At 64.0% G+C, this 21675-nt stretch overlaps 4 protein-coding genes across 6 annotated transcripts; 2 read left to right on the top strand and 2 right to left on the bottom strand.

Annotated features, from left to right (window-relative positions):
• The first annotated feature begins 161 nt into the window (after window positions 1-161).
• On the top strand, window positions 162-3868 carry KRTCAP2 (keratinocyte associated protein 2). The gene is made up of 5 exons (XM_058043010.1): window positions 162-247; window positions 980-1134; window positions 2541-2604; window positions 2779-2845; window positions 3668-3868. Exons 1-5 carry the CDS (start codon window positions 244-246, stop codon window positions 3786-3788), a joined length of 411 nt encoding a protein of 136 aa, XP_057898993.1. The 5' UTR covers window positions 162-243; the 3' UTR covers window positions 3789-3868.
• Window positions 3869-4464: 596 nt separating this feature from the next.
• On the top strand, window positions 4465-5092 carry DPM3 (dolichyl-phosphate mannosyltransferase subunit 3, regulatory). Of its 2 annotated transcripts, none has more exons than XM_058043029.1 (2): window positions 4465-4535; window positions 4784-5092. In XM_058043029.1, exon 2 carries the CDS (start codon window positions 4790-4792, stop codon window positions 5075-5077), a length of 288 nt encoding a protein of 95 aa, XP_057899012.1. In that variant the 5' UTR covers window positions 4465-4535; window positions 4784-4789; the 3' UTR covers window positions 5078-5092. The 2 variants fall into 2 exon arrangements, with proteins under 2 accessions (XP_057899012.1, XP_057899013.1); XM_058043030.1 differs by lacking the exon at window positions 4465-4535 and adding an exon at window positions 4629-4670.
• Window positions 5093-9480: 4388 nt separating this feature from the next.
• On the bottom strand, window positions 9481-12750 carry SLC50A1 (solute carrier family 50 member 1). 2 transcript variants are annotated; one of them, XM_058043006.1, is made up of 6 exons: window positions 12626-12750; window positions 11376-11453; window positions 11161-11284; window positions 10928-11086; window positions 10740-10859; window positions 9481-9883 (listed from the first exon to the last, which is right to left on the bottom strand). In XM_058043006.1, the coding sequence occupies exons 1-6, from the start codon at window positions 12688-12690 to the stop codon at window positions 9782-9784; spliced, it is 648 nt and encodes a 215-aa protein (XP_057898989.1). In that variant the 5' UTR covers window positions 12691-12750; the 3' UTR covers window positions 9481-9781. The 2 variants fall into 2 exon arrangements, with proteins under 2 accessions (XP_057898989.1, XP_057898990.1); XM_058043007.1 differs by having other exon boundaries at window positions 11376-11497; window positions 12626-12686.
• A 1383-nt stretch (window positions 12751-14133) lies between these two features.
• Window positions 14134-17456, bottom strand: EFNA1 (ephrin A1). The gene is made up of 5 exons (XM_058043035.1): window positions 17337-17456; window positions 15897-16192; window positions 15743-15808; window positions 15436-15486; window positions 14134-15096 (listed from the first exon to the last, which is right to left on the bottom strand). The coding sequence occupies exons 1-5, from the start codon at window positions 17435-17437 to the stop codon at window positions 14978-14980; spliced, it is 633 nt and encodes a 210-aa protein (XP_057899018.1). The 5' UTR covers window positions 17438-17456; the 3' UTR covers window positions 14134-14977.
• Between the last annotated feature and the right edge of the window lie 4219 nt (window positions 17457-21675).

Below are 21675 nucleotides of genomic sequence, written 5' to 3'. Positions count from 1 at the left end.
GCTCGGTGCGGGGGTCCCGTCCCCGCGCTGTTCCCGTCCCCTCCGCCAGAGGGCGCTCCGGGACGGCGCGGACTTGCAGTGCCACTCCCGGCCGTGAGGGGGCGCACTAGGACGGGCGGGGCCTCCCGCGCATGCGCAGTGGCGCGGCCCGGCTGTGCTGCCGTGTCCCCGCTGCGCGCGGGCGGAGTGCGCGTGCGCAGAACGGCGGTACCGGGAGCGGCACCGGGACGGGCTGGGGGCACCATGGGTAACGGGGGGGGGGGGCACGGGGGGTAACGGGGGGGGCACGGAGACTGGGGGGGTGATGGGAATGCTGGGGGCACGGGGATAACGGGGGTAACGAGGCAAGGGGAAATGGGGACAGGGAATGGAGGTGTGGCAGGGCAGGAGGGTGTTGGGGGCACGGGTATAATGGGGTTAACGGGAGCGGGGGGTACCGGGGACAGGGAACGGAGGTGTGATGGCATAATAGGATGTTGGGGGCATGGGGATAATGGGGTTAACGGGGGCAGGGGGCAATGGGGAGAGGGAATGGAGATGTGGTGGGTCAGGAGGGTATTGGGGGCACAGGGATAACGGGGTTAACGGGAACGGGGGGTACCGGGGCAGGGGGAAACGGGGAGAGGGGGATGGAGGTGTGATGACACGGGGGTAACGGGGTGGGGGGGTAATGGGGACGGGAGATGGAGGTGTGGCAGGGCAGGGGGATATTGGGGGCACGGGTATAATGGGGTTAATGGGGCAGGGGGCAGTGGGGAGAGGGAATGGAGGTGTGGTGGGTCAGGAGGGTGTGGGGGGCACGGGTATAATGGGGTTAACGGGAACGGGGGGTACTGGGGACAGGGAACGGAGATGTGATGGCGCAGGAGGGTATTGGGGGCACAGGGATAACGGGGTTAACGGGATCTGTGGGGCAGCTGCGCTGAGGGAAGGGGGGCCCCGGTGCCGGTGCCGGTGCTGAGGCGGCCCCGGGGCGCAGCCGTAGGCACGGGTACGTCGCTGGCGCTGTCGTCGCTGCTGTCGCTGCTGCTGTTCGCAGGGATGCAGATGTACAGCCGGCAGCTGGCCTCCACCGAGTGGCTCACCATCCAGGGCGGGCTGCTGGGCTCGGCGCTCTTCGTCTGCTCCCTCACGGCATCCCGGGGACACCGGAGGGGCTGCAGGGGGCGGGGGGCTGGCAACGGGAGCACAGGGGTGGTGGGAGGCAGCCCCCATAGCACCCCCCTACTGCCCTCCCCATTGCACCCCCAAACTGCACCTGGTGCCCTCCCCATTGCACCCCATCCCATCCACCCATTGCACCCACAAACTGCACCTGGTGCCCTCCCCATTGCACCCCATCCCATCCACCCATTGCACCCCCAAACTGCACCTGGTGCCCTCCCCATTGCACCCCATGGCCCTCTCTGCACCCCCAAACTGGGCCTGATACTCTCCCCTCGTTGCACCTCTTTGGCCCCCCATTGCACCCCATAACTGGCACTGGTGCCCTCCCCATTACACCCCCAAACTGGCCCTCACTGCGCCCCCAAACTGGGCCCAGTGCCCTCCTCATTGCACCCCCAAACTGGGCCTGGTGCCCTCCCCGTTACACCCCCAAACTGGGCCTGGTTGCACCCCCAAACTGGTGCCTGTGTCCTCCCCATTGCACCCCCTTTAGGCCTCACTACACCCCCACACTGGCCTTGGTGTTATCTCCCCATTGCACCCCCCAACTGGTCTTGGTCCCCCTCCTACTGCACCCCCAAAGTGGCCTTGATGCCCTCCCCACTGCACCCCTATGGCCCTCACTGCACCCCCAAACTGGTATTGGTACCCTCCCCACTGCACCCCCAAACTGGCCTTGGCCCCCTCCCCGTTTCACCCCTTTGGCCCTCACTGCACCCCCAAACGGGCCTTGATGCCCTCCCCCCATTGCACCCCCTTTGGCACCCATTGCACCCCCAAACTGGCCCTGGTGCCCTCCCTATTGCACCTCCCCATTGCACCCCCAAACTGGCCTTGATGCTCTCCCCATTACACCCCCTATGGCTCTCACTGCACCCCCAAACTGGGCCTGATGCCCTCCCCATTACACCCCCTATGGCCCCCACTGCACCCCCAAACTGGCCTTGATGCTCTCCCCATTGCACTCCCAAACTGGGCCTGATGCCCTCCCCCCATTACACCTTTTATGGCCCCCACTGCACCCCCAAACTGAGCCTGATGCCCTCCCCCCATTACATCCTTTATGGCCCTCACTGCACCCCCAAACTGGCCTTGATGCTCTCCCCATTGCAGCCCCAAACTGGGCCTGTTGTCCTCCCCATTTCACCCCTATGGCCCCCACTGCACCCCCAAACTGTCCCTGGTGTCCCATTACACCCTTTGTGGCCCCCATAGCACCCCCAAACTGTCCCTGGTGCCCCATTACACCACCCCATGGCACCCCCAAACTGTCCCTGACACCCTCCAGAGCTCCCTTCCCCGCAGAGGCCCGGCAGGATGGGAAATGGGGGGCAGCAGCAGGATCCCGTTGTTTGCCTTAACTCCACACCCAGGCCTTCAACAACCTGGAGAACCTCATCTTCGGGAAGGGCTTCCAGGCCAAGATATTCCCTGAGAGTGAGTTTTGGGGGAGCCCATGGGGGTGACCAAAGGGCTGGGGGTGCTCCAGCAGTGGCACTGGACGGTCCCAGCCCTGCCCTGGAGCTTCTCCTGGGTCTGGGGGAAATTCTGCTGCTCCCCCATCGCTGTGGGCAGCCCTGCAGCAACCGTGGGTCTCCTGCTTCTCCACAGTCCTCACCTGCCTCCTGCTGGCCCTGTTCGCCTCTGGCCTCATCCACAGGGTCTGTGTGACCACCTGGTACGTCCTGAGGTGTCCTCGGGGGGGTGGGAGGGACCGAGGGGACACTGAGGGGACACAGGGGGCACTGGGAGGGGGGCAGGAGGATGGGCAGGGAGCATCAGAGAGCTGGTGGGGAGGGCAGGAGAGTGGGATGCAAGGGGAAATTGTTGTTTTAGGAAGGGCGAGGGAGTGGGATCCGATGGAATTTGTTGGTTTAAGAAAGGCAGGAGAGTGGGATCCAATGGAATTTGTTGGTTTAAGAAAGGCAGGGGAGTGGGATCCGATGGAATTTGTTGGTTTAAGAAAGGCAGGGGAGTGGGATCCAGTGGAATTTGTTGGTTTAGGAGGGGCGGGAGTGGGATCCAAGAGGAAAGTGTTGGTTTAGGAAAGGCAGGAGAATGGGATCCGGGGGGGAAATTGCTGTTTTAGGAAGGGCAGCAGAGTGGGATCCAAGAGAAGGTGTTTGGGAAGGGCAGGAGAGTGGGATCAAAGAGGAAAGTGTTGGTTTAGGAAGGGCAGGAGAATGGGATTTGAGGGAGGGTGTTTGGGAAGGACAGGAGAGTGGGATCCAACAGAAATTGTTGGTTTAGGAAGGGCAGGAGAATGGGAACCAAGGAGAAATTGGTTCAGGAAGGGCAGGAGAGTGGGATCCAAAGGGAAAATGTTGGTTTAGAAAGGGCAGGAGAATGGGATCCGAGGGGAAAGTGTTTGGGGAAGGCAGAAGAGTGGGATCCAGGGGGAAATTGTTTAGGAAGGGCAGGGGGATGGGACCCAGGAGAAAGGTGTTGGCACGTTGCTGCCCCCAGCAGCTGAGCAGCCTCTTCCCTTGTGCCCCTGCAGCCTCATCTTCTCCATGGTGGGTCTCTACTACATCAACAAGATCTCCTCCACTCTCTACCAGTCCACAGCGCCCGTCGCTCCTCCTGCCAAGGCTGTTGGCAAGGGCAGGAAGAGAAATTGATGTCCTGCTGCCCCTTCCTGGGGCAGCCCCTTCCCTGTGGCGATCCAGGACCTCTCCCTGCCCAATAAAGCCATTTCTTTGTAGCTGCTTGTCCCCTGTGCCAGCTGCCAGCCCTGCTGTGTGCCAGCGTGGCTGGAAGTGGCCCTGGAGCCTGGCGTAGGTTCTGGGGTGCCCAGGGGTGGCCAAGGGTGGGAGATTTGCTGCTGGCACCTTGTGTGCCCATACCTGCAAGGAGTGGAGCCAGGATTGGAGCAGACTGGAGTGGGCAGGGGGCTGCGGGGGTCCAGCCCCAGCTGTGCTGGCACCGGCTGCTGCCCTTGGCAGGGCATCACAGACCCGTCTGTGCCCTCCGCACGACCCCGGGGGGGGCACCGGGGCTGGGGAGGGAGGGGGGTGGGAACGGCGCGGTTCCCGCAGCCGTGGGAGGGCGGGCGGGACTCGCTCCCACGCCGGCTCCCTGGCACCCCTCCGGCCGGACGTGCAGGAAACCAGATGCTTCCTGCGGCCGCGGCGGCGGCCCACAAAGCCCGGCGCTTCCTGCGGCACCGGGAGCGGGGCCGGACCGGGGCTCCCGGAGGGTTCCCGGAGGGCTCCCGGTGCTGCCTCGCCCCGCCAGCAGGGGGCGCGCTCTGGAGCCGCACCGCCGAACTACAACTCCCGGCAGCCTTCGCGTGCGCGGCGCTGCCGTGACGTCATCGCTGCGCCGGGCGGGGAGCGGCACCAGCACCGGGAGCGGGACCGAGCCAGGTGGGGGTGGGGGAGGCCCCGGGTCCCGGTTCGGGTTCTGGGTCTGGTTCTGGGTCTGGTTCTTTGGGGAGGGCTCGGTCCGGCGCGTGGAGGCCCAAGGGGAATTGGGGCCGCGCTCCGGTCAGGAGGCCCCGGGTGAGACTGGGCCCGGTGCGGGGCGCTCCGTCTCTCCCGGTTCTTCTTCTCTGCCGCTCTCCCGTTTTGTCCCCTGTTCCTCTCACGCCTCTCCCACTCTCCTCTCCCCTCAGGCCGCCATGACCAAGCTGGCGCAGTGGCTCTGCGGACTGGCCCTGCTGGGCTCGGCCTGGGCCGCGCTGGCTCTGGCCCCGCCGGGGCTGCAGCCGCCGGGCCCGCTCCGCCAGGCGCTGCTGCCGCTGCCCGTCTACCTGCTCGTGGCCTTCGGCTGCTACTCGCTGGCCACCGTGGGCTACCGCCTGGCCACCTTCAATGACTGCGAGGAGGCGGCGGCCGAGCTGCAGGAGCACATCAGGGCGGCCAGGGCGGACCTGCGGCGGCGGGGGCTGCGCCTGGGAGCCGAATAAAGGCCCGGGACGGTGCTGGCTGTGCTGTGTGACCGGCGACGGTGCTGTGTGTAACACCGGGACGGTGCTGGCTGTGCTGTGTGACCCGGGACAGTGCTGTGTGTGACACCGGACGGTGCTGGCTGTGCTGTGTGACACCGGGACAGTGCTGTGTGTGACACCGGACGGTGCTGGCTGTGCTGTGTGTGACACCGGGACAGTGCTGGCTGTGCTGTGTGACCGGCGACGGTGCTGTGTGTAACACCGGGACGGTGCTGGCTGTGCTGTGTGACACCGGGACAGTGCTGTGTGTGACACCGGGACAGTGCTGGCTGTGCTGTGTGACACCGGGACAGTGCTGTGTGTGACCCGGGACGGTGCTGGCTGTGCTGTGTGACCGGCGACGGTGCTGTGTGTGACACCGGGACAGTGCTGGCTGTGCTGTGTGACACCGGGACAGTGCTGTGTGTAACACCGGGACGGTGCTGGCTGTGCTGTGTGTGACACCGGGACAGTGCTGGCTGTGCTGTGTGACCGGGGACAGTGCTGTGTGTGACCGGGGACAGTGCTGTGTGTGACCTGGGACAGTGCTGGCCGTGCTGTGTGTGACACCGGGATAGTGCTGTGTGTGACCCGGGACGGTGCTGGCTGTGCTGTGTGACCCGGGACAGTGCTGTGTGTGACACCAGGACAGTGCTGGCTGTGCTGTGTGACACCGGGACAGTGCTGTGTGTAACACCGGGACGGTGCTGGCTGTGCTGTGTGACCCGGGACGGTGCTGGCCGTGCTCTGTGTGACACCAGGACAGTGCTGTGTGTGACACCAGGACAGTGCTGTGTGTGACACCGGGACAGTGCTGGCCGTGCTCTGTGTGACACTGGGGTGGTGCTGTGTGTGACACTGGGATGGTGCTGTGTGTGACACTGGGATGGTGCTGTGTGTGACGCTGGGACAGTGTTGTGTGTGACACTGGGACGGTGTTGTGTGTGACACCAGGACAGTGCTGGTCATGCTGGGTGTGACCTGGGAACATGGCACTGAGAGCCTTGGAGGCTGCTGGAAGGCACCCAGAGGGATGATTTGGGTTCTCCCAGCGAATCACTCAGCTCTCGGCGTGTGCAGGGAGGGTTTGGAGCTTCTGTGAAGGGCGTGGTCTCCATGTGGGTCCACTGAGAGCTTTGGGTGCTCCTGGAAGCCACCCAGAGGAGTCACTGGGTTCTCTTGCGGGGATTGCTCGGCTCTTGGGGTGTGCAGGGAGGGATTGGGGGTTCTGTGAAGGGGCAGGGTCTCCATGGGGGTCCACTGAAAGCCTAGGGGGCTGCTGGAAGACACCTGGAGGAGTCACTTGGTTCTCCAGGGGGAATCACTCAGCTCTCACCAGTGGGGGTTTGGGGGTTCTGTGAAGGGAAGGGGTCTCCATGAGAGTCCACTGAGAGCCTTGGGTGCTTCTGGAAGCCACCCAGAGGAGTCACTCGGCTCTCCCAGGGGAATCACTCAAATCTCGAGGTGTGCAGGGAGGGTTTGGGGGTTCTGTGAAGGGCACGGTCTCCATGCACGTCCCCACTGTCCCTCGCTGAGCTCTCTGGATTTTGGCTCTGAAGTGGGATCCAGACACATCCCTGGCTCAGATGTGCTTCACCCCTGCAGGTGGGAGCTGGAGGAGCCTCGTGCTGTCCCCTGGCTGAGTTCCCAGCAAGGAGGAGAGGGACTGGTATGGTGGGGTGAGCCTTTAAATTGTCCCCCAAGAGCTCCCCTAACTCCCCTGCCCATCCACAGCCCCACACTGAGCATCACTGGGGAGAGGGAGGGTGGGGGGCTCTGTCTGGGGACCCCCATTGCTGCTCTCTGACCCCGTGTGCACGAACCTGCTGCCCTGGCAGCCACCACCTCCTCCAGCCCAAGGACTCTGGGATTTTAATTAGCAGCTGTGAATGCTCTGCCAGAAAGGAGCAGTTGGGAGGACCTGGGTTAATTAGCAGGAGCAGCTAATTAGCCGTTTCCTGAGCAGCAGAGGCTGGTGGGAGCAGAGTGGGGAGCTCTGAGCCCTGGCTGGCACACGGCTGGTTTGGTTGGAGGGGTGGCATTGCCCTGGATTTGGCCACGTGGAGCCTTGCTGGGGTCAGGACCACAGCAGTGCTCTGGGGGGGCTACTGACAGCCTTGTGTGGGCTACTCAGGGTCACCAGGGGCTGCTCACAGCCAGCCAAGGGCCCCTCATGATCGTTCAAAGGGGCTGCATCTGTCCAGTGGCTACTTGTGGTCACACAGGGGCTACTTGTGACTCTGTGCAGGCTGCTCGTGGCAATCCAGCTCCATGCTGGGGCTACTTGTGGTCATCAGGGGCTACTGACAGCCAAGCAGGAGGATCCTTGTGGCCATCCAAGGGCTGCTTACAGGCATCAGGGGCTACTGACAGCCATCCTGGGGCTACACATGGCCATCAGGGGCCACTCACAGCCAGCCAGGGGCTCCTTGTGGCCATCCTGGGGCTCCTTGTGGCCATCCAGGGCTACTTACAGCCATCAGGGGTTACTGACAGCCATTCTGGGGCTCCTTGTGCCCATCCTGGGGCTACACATGGCCATCAGGGCCTACTGACAGCCAGCCAGGAGCTCCTTGTGGTCATCCTTGGGCTCTTTGTGGCCATCCTGGAGCTACTTACAGCCATCAGGGGCTACTGACACACTACTCAGGACCATCAGGGGCTCCTTGTGGCCATCCTGGGGCTCCTTGTGGCCATCAGGGGCTACTGACAGCCATCAGGGGCTACTCACAGCCAGCCAGGGGCTCCTTATGGCCATCAGGAGCTGCTGACAGCCAGCCAGGGGCTCCTTGTGGCCATCAGGGGCTACTCACAGCCAGCCAGGGGCTCCTTGTGGCCATCCTGGGACTACTTGTGGCCATCAGGGGCTACTGACAGCCAGCCAGGAGCTCCTTGTGGCCATCCAGGAGCTACACGTGGCCATCAGAGGCTACTCAGGACACTGTCAGGGGCTCCTTGTGGTCGTCCAGGTGCTACTCAGAGCCATCTCTGAGCTACCCGTGACCCTGTGCAGGCTCCTCACGGCAATCCAGGGCCTCTACTCATGGCCTTCAAGGAGCTACTTATGGTCACGCAGGGGCTGCTCAGGGCGATCCAGAGCCTCTAGTCATGGCCACGAGGAGCTCCTCCCAGCCCGTGTGGCAGCAGCTCCTCCCTGGCACCAGGGGCCACGTCAGAGCCGCTCCCGGCACGGGGCAGCCGGAGCGACCGGTTGGCAGCCAAGGTGTGGCACTGGAGAAAGCTGCCCTTTCCCCAGGCTGTGGGGGCCAAGCTGGGAGCCCTTTGGCGAGTTTGGGGCTTCTTCCCTGCTGGGCCAAGTCCCCAGAGGAGGTATGGGGAGCCCTGGTTCCACAGGGCAAGACAGAGCATGCCAGGAGCTCGTCGTCCTTCCCTTGGCACCGTGCTCAGCTCTGTCCCTTTATATGGATTTTTGCAGGCTGTGTGTGAGGTGTGCACAAGCAGCAGAAGCACAGCACAGCTCCTGTCAGCATCCTTCATCCTAAGGCTGGAGTGTGGGATGAGCTCCTCAGTCCTGGGGGGTCCTGCATGGGGTGGGGGTCTCTTTGTGCTCTGTGATTTGGCCCCTCCACTGAAAGACCAGCCTGATATCTTCATTCCAGATCTCTGTTAATTGGATAACTGACAGAGCATCGATGCTTGATCCAGGCCTGCTCGATCCTCGGGGGTTTTAGCAAGGATTCCCATCGATTCCCAGGTCCTGCCATGGTGGCTGCTTGTCAATTCCAGAGATTTTTACCCCCACACTGTGATGGGTGGCTCCCTCAGGGGGCTCAGAGCAGCACTGGCTTTCCTGGGCTCCCCTCTTGGAGGGAATGTGGGATGAGCTCGGTCCTGGGGGTCCTGCATGGTGTGGGTGTCTCTTTCTGCAAGGCTCCAGTGTCTGCTGTATGATTTGTCCCCTTCACCGAGGCATTGGCCCGATATCTTCATTCCAGATCTCTGTTAATTGGTTAATTGACAGAGCATCGATGCCTGATCCAGGCCAGCTCGATCCACGGGGGTTTAGCAAGGATTCTCATCGATTCCTGTTGCTCTCTGTGACCAGAGAGCTCCTGCCACATTTTCCTGGTTGCTGTTTGTCCCTTCCACAGACTTTCACCCCCACACTGTGATGGGTGCCTCCCTCAGGGTGCTCAGAGCAGCATCCCTGGGGTTCCCTTATGGCCCCACCACGAGGGCTGATGCCTACTGAGGGTTTGCCAGAGCCCACGGTGTGTCACAATGAGCACCCCCCCTCCAAAAGCAGCCCCTGTATGGCCATCAGCAGCCCCCCTGCTTGGAGCTCCCAAAGCAGCTGTAGGGCCAAGAGCTGCACCATCCTCTGCAGCAGGTACAAGAAGCAGGCACTGGGAAGTCTCTGATTTATTAAAAGGCACTTGAATCCGTACAAAAGTGACACTTGGACCCCTGGAAGCCACTCAAAAGCCCTGCCCCTCGAAATCCTGCTGCCAGGCAGGGCCATAGGCATGGAAAACTATCCTCCCACCCTGGGCTTTGAGGGGCTGGTGGTGCCCCAAAGGTTTCTCTGAGAGCTCCAGGGCCTTTGCTGAAGGATGCAGGGCTGGAGGCAGGACGTCCTTGCTGGTGTCCCACTAGGAGTGGCCAAGGGGACAGCGCTGGGGCCAGCCCAGGGCAGAGTTGGGGTGCTCCTGAGGGCACCCCTCAGGCAGGCAGGGGGCTGTAGGGCTTGTCCTGCTCTGGTCGGTACCGCTGGAAGAGCCAGAACCGCACGAGGCTGGTGACGATCCCTGGCACGTTGGGGACCTGCAGGGGGACATGGGAGGGACAGTGGGTGTACCCCTCCCCTCTGTGGTGCTGGGGGAGGTTTATTGGCTCCATCCCAGCTAATTAATTGAAATCAATGGATATCATGCTTGGCTGGGTGACACGGGCAGTGCTGAATGGGGCCAGTGCCAAGCCAAGTGCTCAGCTGAGCCAGGAGAGGGGAATGGGGTGGGGTGGGATGGGGTAGGGGGGAATGGGGATGGGATGGGGTGGGATGGGATAGGAAGGGGTGGGAAGGGGTGGGAAGGGGTGGGATGGGAATGGGGTGGTAATTGGGATGGGATGGGATCCATGGGATGGGATGGGATGGGATGGGATCCATGGGATGGGATCCATGTGGTGGGATGGGATGGGATCCATGGGGTGGGATGGTATGGGATCCATGGGGTGGGATGGGATGGGATGGGATCCATGGGATGGGATGGGGTGGGATGGGATCCATGGGGTGGGATGGCAGTGGGGGTGGGGATGGGGAAGGATAGGATAGGCTGGGATGGGATGGAGTGGAATGGGATGGCAGTAGGATGGGGAAGGGATGGCAATGGGGTGGGGATGGGGAAGAACAGGTTAGACTGGGATGGGATGGGATGGGGATGAAGGTGGAGAAGGATAGGATAGGCTGGGATAGGATGGAGTGGGGTGAGATGGTGCAGGAGAGGGACAGGACAAAATGAGATGGGATGGAAAAGAGTGGAATGAAGCAGATGAAGCAGGCCAGGGTGGGATAGGATGGGGATGGCACTGTGTGGGATGCAGTGGAGCAGGATGGTTTGGGATACAATGAGATGGGACAGGATGGCATGGCACCCCTCAGCATCCCACCAGCCCAACCCACTGTGATGTAGGGATCGTGGAGCTGCAGGCCATAGAGTGTCCAGCTGCTGGAGGCCACGAGGGTGGTGACGGTCAGGGGGAAGGACAGGCACCGCGTCGACTTGCTCCGGATAACCTTGGCCTGCAGGAGCAGCAAACGTCAGGCAGGGCCCGGGCTGGCAAGCCCCAGCTCTGCCAAGCCCCACACACCAGGTCAGCCAGCGGTGAGAGGTACATGCTGATGGTGAAGACGCTGCAGAAGAGCCCCAGGTGTGCCAGGCGTGTCCCTGCGTCAACCAGGATGGTGAAGTAGCCCCAGCCGGTCACCACCACAGCCAGGAGCAGCAGGACCTGAAGCAGCACGGGGCGCTGGGAAGGGACAGCAGGGGGATGTCAGGGTGAGGGTCCCTCATCCTCCCCATCACCCCAGGCCCCTGTCCCACCTTGGCAGGGCTGTAGTAGAGATACACCAGGATGTAGAGGGTCTGCAGAGCTGCCCCGATGGCGTTGACGGTGATCACTGTGCCGTCCCCCTTCAGGCAGCCATAGCCCAGCCAGCTCAGGTTGCTGCAGGGATGGGGCACAGGCACTGAGGGATCCCCCCCTGCCCCTCAAATCCGTATGACCCCCCCCTCCCCAGGACCCAACCCTGCTGTACTTGGCATCGGTGGTGAGGAAGGGCAGGAACTGGATGTTCTCCACGCTTTTGGTCGCCAACATCTGGCGCAGGTCAGACCTGGGGAGGGCGGAGGGCAGCGTCCTCCTGGGTGCCTGGCAGTGCTGGGGTGGGGGGGGTTCCAGTCTCTGCAGCCAGCAGGCACTGCACCCCCCCCACTTCTCCCTCTGCACCCCCAAAACTCAGCACCACCCCCAATCCCTCTGCACCAGCCATCCGTGGCCCACTGCACCCCCAAACTGGGCCTGATGCCCTCCCCACTGCACCCCTATGGCCCCCATTGCACCCCAAAACCAGCCCTGCTGTCCTCACTGCACCCTCATCCCCCATGGCCCCACTGTACCCCAAAACCAGCCCTGCTGTCCTCACTGCACCCTCATCCCCCATGGGCCTCTCTGCACCCACAAATCCCCCTCCCCAAGGCCCACACTGTACCCCAAAATCAGCCCTGGGGTCCTCATTGCACCCTCATCCCCCATGGCCCCACTGCACCCACAAATCCCCCTCCCCAAGGCCCACACTGCCCCCCTAAACTGGCCTTGGGGTCCTCATTGCACCTTCATCCTCCATGGGCCCTCTGCACCCCCAAGGCCTCCCCTGCACCCCAAAACCAGCCTGGGGTCCTCATTGCACCCTCATCCCCCATGGGCCCACTGCACCCCCAAGGCCTCCCCTGCACCCCAAAACCAGCCCTGGGGTCTTCTGATCGCACCTCATCACCCATGGGTCCCACTGCACCCACAAATCCCCCTCCCCAAGGCCCACACTGCACCCCAAAACCAGCCCTGGTGTCCTCACTGCACCCTCATCCCCCATGGGCCCACTGCACCCCCAAGGCCTCCCCTGCACCCCAAAACCAGCCCTGGGGTCTTCTGATCGCACCTCATCACCCATGGGTCCCACTGCACCCACAAATCCCCCTCCCCAAAGCCTCCACTGCACCCCTAAACTGGCCTTGGAGTCCTCATTGCACCCTCATCCTCCATGGGCCTCTCTGCACCCACAAATCCCCCTCCCCAAGGCCCACACTGCACCCCTAAACTGGCCTTGGAGTCCTCATTGCACCTTCATCCTCCATGGGCCCTCTGCACCCCCAAGGCCCCCCCCCTGCACCCCAAAACCAGCCTGGGCCCCCCCCCCCAGCACCCCCGGCCCTCAGCGAGCCCCGAGCCGGCCCCGGTGCGTTCCCCACCGCCCCCGCCCGCCCGAGGCCGCCGCCGCCCATCGCTCACAGGCCGGTGGCGAACATGGCGAGCGTGGCGGCCAGGCACAGGCCGGCGAGCACCGACAGCACCATGCCGGAGCCCGGGGAGTGCGGCGGGGCCGGTGCTGCCCGGAGCGGGGCCGGTGCTGCCCGCGGCCGAGCGGAGCGGGGCGGAGCAGGACGCACTACCGGGGAGGGGCGGCGGGGATCCGGCTGCGAGCGGGGGGAGCAGCGGCGGCTGCACCGGCGTGACCGCCCCGCGGGCACCGTGAGGGCACCCGTGAGGGCACCGTGAGGGCACCGGGGCTGGTATGGAGGGCGAGGAGCACCCCCACGGTGTCGTGTGTTCAGGTTTGGGCATCCCCTGGGCATCCCCAGGGTGAACGCCGCGGTGCAGATTGCACAGCCCGGGGGTGTCACAGCCCTGTGAGGCCAGCTGCGCACCCCCGCCTCCTGCAGGAGCCACAAATCCCCGTGACAGCGATTCCCCAGGATCCTGCATCCCTGGGATCCACAATTCCCCAGGATCCACATTTCCCTGTGACCCCACTGTCCCATGGTGCCCCTACACATCCTGGGGGTCACTCATCCCTGTGACAGCGATTCCCCAGGATCCTGCATCCCCGGGATCCACAATTCCCTGTGACCCCACACATCCTGGGGGTGTCACACATCCCTGTGACAATTCTCCCCAGGATCCTGCATCCCTGGGATCCACAATTCCCAAGGATCCACATTTCCCTGTGACCCCACTGTCCCATGGTGCCCCTACACATCCTGGGGGTCACTCATCCCTGTGACAATTCTCCTGGATCCTGCATCCCTGGGATCCACAATTCCCCAGGATCCACATTTCCCTGTGACCCCACTGTCCCACGGTGCCCCTACACATCCTGGGGGTCACACATCCCTGTGACAGCGATTCCCCAGGATCCTGCATCCCTGGGATCCACAGTTCCCCAGGATCCACATTTCCCTGTGACCCCACTGTCCCAGGGTGTCCCCACACATCCTGGGCGCCACTGGGACAATTCCCCTGGGACAATTCCCCAGGATCCTGCACCCCTGGGATCCACATTTCCCTGTGACCCCACTGTCCCAGGGTGTCCCCCCAACACATCCTGGGGGTCACTCATCCCTCTCCATGACTCTCCATCTCTAGGGTCCCCCACATTTGGGTGTCATGCATTTGGGTGCCCCAAAATCTCACCTCTCCCGGACCCTTGCTCTCTGCAGTTCCCAATTCCAGGGCCCCCAAATCTCTGTGATCCCAGCTCCCTGCAGGTCCAAATTCCAAGGCCCCCAAATCCCTGTGATCCCAGCTCCCTGCACCCACACTGTCTCACCCTCAGGGACCCCCCAAATCCCTGGTGTCACCCCGTGCGGGTCCCTGGGGTGCAGCCAGGCTCTGTCCCCCTGCCCAGCCCCCTCCTCACCAGCAGTGGGATTTGTCCCATCCCCTGGGGTCTGTCACATTCCAATGGGGTTTGTCCCGGGACAAATCCCTGCCCCCCACCTGGAATCGCACTGCAGGGCAGGGGGAGGGGTCCCTACCCTCAGGGGAGGCCTTTGTGTCACCAGATAAAGCCGGGGACAGTGCCAGCCGCTGTGGCACTTGGCCACTTAACAGCCCCGTGCAAACACCAGCCAATTAATTAATTAACCAGCCCAACCCCCCACGGGGGGCCAGGAGAGCCTTGGCCCAGCAGGGTGGGGGAGGTCTCGGGAGCTCGGCGTGGTTTTGGTTATTTATTCCCGACAATGGTATAAAAAAAATCCCGTGTTAGAAAGCTGTACAAAGGGGGTGCTGTACAAAGGGGGTGCTGGGGGGGCCCCCTCCGGCACCCAGCGGAGGGGAGGGATGGCGAAGGGCCAGGGGATGAAGGAAGGGGTAGGGGTGCAGCACAGGGAGGAGCGGGGCGTTTCTCATCACCCCTCTCTCCCCTGGCTGCAGGGCATCTCCAGCCTGTCTGCGCTCCCTGGCCGCTGACACTGGGGTCACCTAGCCACCCCCACGTCCCCGCCTGCAGGACACATTCCAGTTCCAGCCCACCACAGGGGAAAAGCCCCTAGGGTGGTGGGCGAGCTCAGCTGCGGGGCAGGGGTGCCAGCCCCCTGCCCCTCTCCAGTCCGGGGCACCTCAGCCCCTCCAGCTCCAGGCTCCCGCTCGGCCTCTGGCTGCCAGGAGCATCCTGGAAGGGCCAGGGAAGCCTGAAGGCTCCAGCTGCTCCGATGGCTTTGGGGCCTCCAGCCCCATAATACTGACAAATCCTTGCCTCGCCCAGATGTGCGCAGGGCAGGGCACCCGGGGCAGATGTGCGGGGACCACGGGGGTCCCCCAATGGCCACAGCCTCGGTGGGTCCGGGCACGAGGGGCACCTCAGAGCCCCTGCGGCACCAGGAGGGGCAGGAGGAGGCTGATGAAGGTGAAGGGGCGGCTGCTGCTGCGCATGGCCGAGTTCTGCCCCACGCTCCTCAGCACGTGTGCAGCTGCATCGTCTGTGGGGGGGGGGAAAACAGAGGAGCCATCAGCAACCAGCGGCCCCAAAAGACAAACTGTACCCCAAAAGACAAACTGTACCCCAAAAGGCAAGCTGTACCCCAAAAGGCAAGCTGTACCCCAAACCAGCAGCACATCACCCCTGCAGAGGGTTGCCACCAGCCTAGCTACCTCAGCCAGTTCCAGAAACCCCCAGGAGGGGCAGATGAGCCCCAGTGCCCCCAGCAAACCCCTGCGTGGCTGTGTTCAGGCCAGTGCCCCCCCAGGCTCAGCCTGGTGCCCCCAAGAACACCCTGCCACCCCAGAAGGGAGCGCCAAGCCCTCAAGCCCCAACACACCTGCCTGGATCCTCCCCTTCTGCGTCGAGGCTGGTGCAGGCGGCGCCGGAGCTGCAGGGCAAACAGGGGGGTCAAGGAGGGAAAGGCAGCACCCCAAGCTCCCCAAAAATCCCAAAATCTCGCTTCTCTGTGGGCTGAGCCCCCCCTCCCTGCCCCAACCAACACCTCCCTGGCCAAGCCGAGCGTGCCCACACCCCGGGCTGGCCAGGGGCCACGGCCAGGCCGTGACTCAGCGCAGCCAAGGCCACGCTGGGAAGGAGGGGACGCGTGGGGGGGCCCCGAGGGGGTGCTGATGCGCGATACTCACTGCCTTTGCCTGTCACCGTCACCTTCAGCTTCAGGCAGGCTTCGCCGTGGTGGTGGATGGGTTTGGCTGCGGAGGGAGAGGCGGGTCAGGAAGGCACGGGGGGAGCCCGATGGGGAATCCCTGGAGCCTCCCCCCGCAGCCCCGCAGCACTCACAGATGTAATAGTAGCTGTGTCCCTCCCTGAACTCCTTGCCCAGCGTGAAGGGAGTGAAGCGCTGGAACTTCTCCGAGAACTTCTCGGGGCCGTGCAGGGCGCTGGGCTTGTCGCACTCCCAGCGGATCTGCTCCTTGGAGCGGGGCTTGCAGGCCTCGTACTCCTCCAGCTCCACCAGGTAGAGCGTGTAGCGCTCCATGGCCCGCGGGTCCACGCTGCCCTCCTCGTAGTGAGGGCAGATAATGTCCAGGTAATCATTGAGACGAACCTCCACCGTGTAGTCACTCCACAGAAACCTGCGGCAGGAGGGGCGGCACGGGGCTCAGGGCTGGGGTAGGGGCTTTACTGCACCCCCAAATCCCCCACACCCACGGAGGGGCAGCACCCTGACCACGGCAGCGCTGCCTGGGGGGCACCTTTGAGTCCTCCCTTCCCTGCGCCTGGAATAACTTCCAAAGGGCAGCGCCCCCTTCACTCTCCCCTCGGGCTCGGACCCCCGGCGGCGAGAGGCGAGCGCACCCCAATTCCCATGGCTCGCCAAAGGGCCGCGGAGCAGGGAGGGACCCGCTGGGACGCGCAGCCTGCCCGCACCCTGCCCGGCCCGGCGCTGCCGGAGCAGGAGGCGTCGCGGCTCTCGCCGTGGGGCAGCCAGCGAGGCTCCAGCTGTGCCCCACACCCCAGCCCGGGGGGGGGACACGCCGGGGTCCGCACCTCGCCGGCTGTGGTGGCCCCGAGAGGGCACAGCCACCCAAAAAATTGTGTGGGGGGCACAGAGGATACAGCCCTACAATCTAGGGGGGGTCCTACACTCCTGGGGGGCACGGCCTGGGCAGGGGGGAGAAGCCCCATAAACTGGGGAGGGGAGTGACTCAGGCCAGACATGGAGGGGAAACCCCACATCTCCCCACGGGTGCCTGAATGTGGGGAACCCCCACAGCCTGGGGCTCTGCAGAGCGAGGGGGGCTCCCCGAAAGCCAAGGGGGCACTCCTAAAACCTGAGAGCTCTCATGCCCTGGGGGGAGCACCTCCACAACCCCTAGAACCTGTAGGGCCGCAGCTTGAGCTGGGGTCACCCCGCAGCCCCCGGTGAGCGATAGGGGGGGCCCCGATCCAGGTCTAACCCCCCCGCACATCCTGCGCCGTGTTTGTCAACACGGTCCCCGGGGCCGGCGCCGGGGCTGGCGCCGTGCCCCCCCCGGCGGGAAGGAAGCGGCCCCTTCGCACGGCCCTGGGAACGGAAAGGCCCCCCCGGGCACACCTGGAGCGGCCCCCGCCGCCCCCCGCACCGGCCCCGCCGCCTCGTCCCGCACAAAGGCCGCCGGTGGAGCGGAGCGGCGCCGCCCGCGCCCTCGGGGCGGCCGGTACCGGGCTCGGTGCGCGTTTGCTGGGTTGGGGGTTGGGTTGGGTTGGGGTCCCGGTGAGAAGCGAGGGGTCACTCACCGGGGGTTGGAGCTGTTCCAGAACACCGTGTGCCGCTCGGCCGCCGCTGCCCAGCACAGCCCCAGCCCCAGCAGGGCCAGGGGCACCCCCGGCTGCCCCATCGCTCCGCGGGTGCTGCGCTCCACGGGCGGCCCCGCGCCCGCCCCCGCTCTTATGTACGGCCCCGCCGCCGCCCCGCCTCCGCCGACACCGCCCCGCTCTCGCACAACAACACACGGGACGAGGCGGGGGGGGGACACACACACACGACACACCCCCCGCCGGTATCGATCAGGGGGAGAGAAACCATTAAAACATCCCCGCACCGAGAGCAGCACCGGCGGGGGGACACACACACTCCCGGACACCGGCACCGGCAGCGGGCAGGGGGATGCAAAGCCTCCCTACCGAGACCGGCGCTAACCGGGACACAAACACGCCCCCCTCCCCAGCACCAGGACCGGGCCGGGGGACGCAAATCCCCGGCCTCCCCATGGGGAAGGGGACACAGTGCCCTGATAGCGACCAGCGCCCTCCCCACGCACAACAGCGCGCTCCAGGTCCGCCTCACCTCCACACACACCCCATCCCCCACGCGGGACTGGCACGGGGCAGGGCCACCCCCCAAAAGGTGATCCACACAAGCATGGAGCAGGGCCACCCCCAAAAAGGTGACCCACACAAGCACGGGGCACGGCCACCCCCCAAAAGGTGACCCACACAAGCATGGAGCAGGGCCACCCCCCAAAAAGTGACCCACACCGGGCAGGGGCTCCACACACACACACAGGGGGGTGTGGGTGCAGAAATGGGGGTGTGGGTGCAGAAATGGGGGTGTGGGTGCAGGATGGGGGGCTGTGGGCGCAGAAATGGGGATGTGGGTGCAGAAATGGGGCCGTGGGTGTAGGATGGGGGGATGTGGGTGTAGGATGGGGGGCTGTGGGTGTAGGATGGGTCTGTGGGTGCAGAAATGGGGCTGTGGGTGCAGGATGGGGCTGTGGGTGCAGGATGGGGCTGTGGGTGCAGGATGGGGCTGTGGGTGCAGAAATGGGGGTGTGGGTGCAGGATAGGGGGCCGTGGGTGTAGGATGGGGGGCTGTGGGTGCGGGATGGGGCTGTGGGTGTAGGATGGGGTTCTTTAGGTGCAGCACAGGGGTCTGTAGGTGCAGAGTTGGGGTCTATAGATGCAGGACAGTGGTCTATAGGTGCACGATGGGGATCTGTAGGTGCAGGACAGGAGTCTGTAGGTACACAATGGGGGTCTGTAGGTGCAGGATGGGGGTCTGTATGTACAAGACAGGGGTCTGTAGGTGCAGCTCAGGGGTCTGTTGGTACACAATGGGGGTCTGTAGGCGCAGAGCTGGGGTCTATAGGTGCAGGATGGAGGTCTGTAGGTACACAATGGGGGTCTACAGGTGCAGCACAGGGGTCTGTAGGTGCAGGATAGGGGGCTGTACATACAGCACAGGGGTCTGTAGGCGCAGAGCTGGGGTCTGTATGTGCAGAATTGGGGTCTATGGGTGCAGGATGGGGTCAGTAGGTGCACAGCCAGGCTCTATAGGTGCAGCACAGGGGTCTGTAGGCGCAGAGCCAGGCTCTGTAGGTGCAGCACAGGGGTCTGTAGGTGCAGAGCCGGGGTCTGTATGTGCAGAATTGGGGTCTATTGGTGCAGGATGGGGTCTGTAGGCGCAGAGCTGGGGTCTGTATGTGCAGAATTGGGGTCTATTGGTGCAGGATGGGGTCTGTATGTGCAGAATTGGGGTCTATGGGTGCAGGATGGGGTCTGTATGTGCAGAATTGGGGTCTATGGGTGCAGGATGGGGTCTGTAGGTGCAGAATTGGGGTCTATGGGTGCAGGATGGGGTCTGTATGTGCAGAATTGGGGTCTATATGTGCAGAATTGGGGTCTATGGGTGCAGGATGGGGTCTGTAGGTGCAGAGCCAGGCTCTATAGGTGCAGCACAGGGGTCTGTAGGCGCAGAGCTGGGGTCTGTTGGTGCAGAATTGGGGTCTATTGGTGCAGGATGGGGTCTATGGGTGCAGGATGGGGTCTGTAAGTGCAAAGCCAGGCTGTGTAGGTGCAGCACAGGGGTCTGTAGGCGCAGGATAGGGGGCTGTACATACAGCACAGGGGTCTGTAGGCGCAGAGCTGGGGTCTGTATGTGCAGAATTGGGGTCTGTATGTGCAGAATTGGGGTCTATGGGTGCAGGATGGGGTCTGTATGTGCAGAACTGGGGTCTATGGGTGCAGGATGGGGTCTGTAGGTGCAGAATTGGGGTCTATGGGTGCAGGATGGGGTCTGTAGGTGCAGAATTGGGGTCTATTGGTGCAGGATGGGGTCTGTATGTGCAGAATTGGGGTCTATGGGTGCAGGATGGGGTCTGTAGGTGCAGAACTGGGGTCTGTATGTGCAGAATTGGGGTCTATGGGTGCAGGATGGGGTCTGTAGGTGCAGAATTGGGGTCTATGGGTGCAGGATGGGGTCTGTATGTGCAGGATGGGGTCTGTAGGTGCAGAGCTGGGCTCTGTAGGTGCAGCACAGGGGTCTGCAGGCTCAGAGCTGGGGTCTGTATGTGCAGAATTGGGGTCTATGGGTGCAGGATGGGGTCTGTAGGTGCAGAGCCGGGCTCTGTAGGTGCAGCACAGGGGTCTGTAGGCGCAGAGCCGGGGTGGGCACCGCGGGCACGCTGCCACAGGCCGGCAGGAGCGCGGTGCCGCGCCGTCGGCTCCCATTTGCTCTGACACGGATCCATCGGTGTCGCGGCCGGCGCGCGACGCTCCGCCGCGTGTTGCGAAGGGATAACTCAGCCGCATTTGCCAAACAACTTTCCTCTTGTTTATTCCATAATGATCCATTGATTGTGGGTAATGTTGCGTGCCCTGCGCCGCAGCGGGCGCGCCGCGCTCTCCCCTGGCACGGCAACCTGAGAGCGCCCGTGCCCCCAAATCCTCCCGGCCAGGCTGTGGGGCTGGGTGCCCCAAATCCCCCCCACACCCCAGCCTGTCTCTCCCCACCCCCCTCGCTCCCAGGGAGGCTGCTTTGCTCTCATCCTCCCTGCTTGTGGCCAGGCCTGACATCATCCGTAATGACAGTGCCAGGCCTCTGCTCCCGGGGTGCCGGCGCTGCCGTGGCTTGCACAGGGGAGCGCTCCTGGGAACGCGGCTGGGAGCCCACGTGCAGGCCACGGGGATGGGTGCAGCGCCAATCCCGTGGTCCTGGCATCACCCTGGTGCTGCCCCTTCCACGTCAGGGACAGACTGTGCCTGGGGAAACCCAAGGCAGGGAGCACTGACAGAGGAGGGCTGGTGGTTGAGCCTTGTGCTGGGCCTGCCAGGGTATGATGAGCCTCCCGGGGCACCATGCTGGATCCATTCGGTGGCACTGGCATGTGGCACCCAACCATGCCGGCCAAGGGGCTCCCCTGTCCCATCTGCCGCAGCCCCAGCCCTGGAGCAGGGCCACCAGGTCACAGGGAAGGGGCTGCGAGTGAGGCCACGTGGACACAGCAAGACCCAGCGTCACCACCAGAGCACTGGTGGAGGAGCAGGAGTGGAAAGACTGGGGACAGTCTGAGACAAAAACTGGGGCTAGAGGTGCCCCATTACCTCCACTGGGACCCAACAGTAGGGCACAGGGTGGGTGCCCACCTGCAGCAGCACCGGGGGTGCCAGCAGTAGTGTGCACATGGCACACACGGTCACGGCCACGCACCTGGGAGCAGGTGACAATGAGCTGGGACGGGTGCCCGTGATGGAGGGACAAAGGTGAGGCCGTTCCAGGCTGTAAACATCGCTGCTGCTCCGTGTGGGGCAGGTACGGTCGGCCAGAGGCCGCCGAACTCGTGACAGTGTTTGTGGTTTCTTGGCTGGGGACACCGAGGAGTGCCCCGGCCCCTGGCTGGGCTGACGTCACCCTGCCAGGCTGGGGGAGGAAGAGGAGCCGTCCAGTTTGTGGCCGGGAGCGAAGGCCGCGGTGACGCGGTGCCAGCTGCGTGCAGCCCGGCAGGTAGGCACGGCAGCTAGGCATGGCCTGGTGCCAGCCTGGAGGGGGCAGAGGCACAGCCCCAGGGCTGTCCAGCCGTGCCAGGACCTGGTGCCTTCGGCCACAGAGCCCTGACTGGGCAGGGGAGCTGCCCCGAGGTGAGGCAGAGCCTGGTGCCACACCTGGCACACGTCCCTCTGTGCCTGGATCTGCTGCCCAGGCTGTGAAACCTCAAAGTACCCAAGGGGCACCCAAACATCAGCACTGGGGTCCCAACAATGGCCCCCCACTTCACTTGGGGCAGCTGGGCTTGGGAATCCCCTCTACCAGCACCCCAGAAGACTCCTGGTGGGTCTGGGCTGTCCCCCTGTGCTCATC

Source organism: Melospiza georgiana, chromosome 33, assembly GCF_028018845.1.
Source record: "Melospiza georgiana isolate bMelGeo1 chromosome 33, bMelGeo1.pri, whole genome shotgun sequence".
NCBI lineage: Eukaryota > Metazoa > Chordata > Aves > Passeriformes > Passerellidae > Melospiza > Melospiza georgiana.
This window is presented reverse-complemented; position numbering and strand designations above follow the sequence as displayed.

Bases quoted from the DNA above. Each gene is read 5' to 3' on its own strand.
- KRTCAP2 (XM_058043010.1), top strand. The intron at 1,135-2,540 runs GCATCCCGGGGA...CTCCACACCCAG, and splicing joins TCTTCGTCTGCTCCCTCACG to GCCTTCAACAACCTGGAGAA. The intron at 2,846-3,667 runs GTACGTCCTGAG...GTGCCCCTGCAG, and splicing joins AGGGTCTGTGTGACCACCTG to CCTCATCTTCTCCATGGTGG.
- DPM3 (XM_058043029.1), top strand. From the start codon at position 4,790: ATGACCAAGCTGGCGCAGTGGCTCTGCGGACTGGCCCTGCTGGGCTCG.
- SLC50A1 (XM_058043006.1), bottom strand. From the start codon at position 12,690: ATGGTGCTGTCGGTGCTCGCCGGCCTGTGCCTGGCCGCCACGCTCGCC. The intron at 10,860-10,927 runs GTGTGTGGGGCT...CTGCTCCTGCAG, and splicing joins TCTCACCGCTGGCTGACCTG to GCCAAGGTTATCCGGAGCAA. The intron at 9,884-10,739 runs GTGGGTTGGGCT...GTCCCCCTGCAG, and splicing joins TCCACGATCCCTACATCACA to GTCCCCAACGTGCCAGGGAT.
- EFNA1 (XM_058043035.1), bottom strand. From the start codon at position 17,437: ATGGGGCAGCCGGGGGTGCCCCTGGCCCTGCTGGGGCTGGGGCTGTGC. The intron at 16,193-17,336 runs GTGAGTGACCCC...CTCCTGCCGCAG, and splicing joins TGGAACAGCTCCAACCCCCG to GTTTCTGTGGAGTGACTACA. The intron at 15,487-15,742 runs GTGAGTATCGCG...TTTGCCCTGCAG, and splicing joins GACGGTGACAGGCAAAGGCA to CTCCGGCGCCGCCTGCACCA.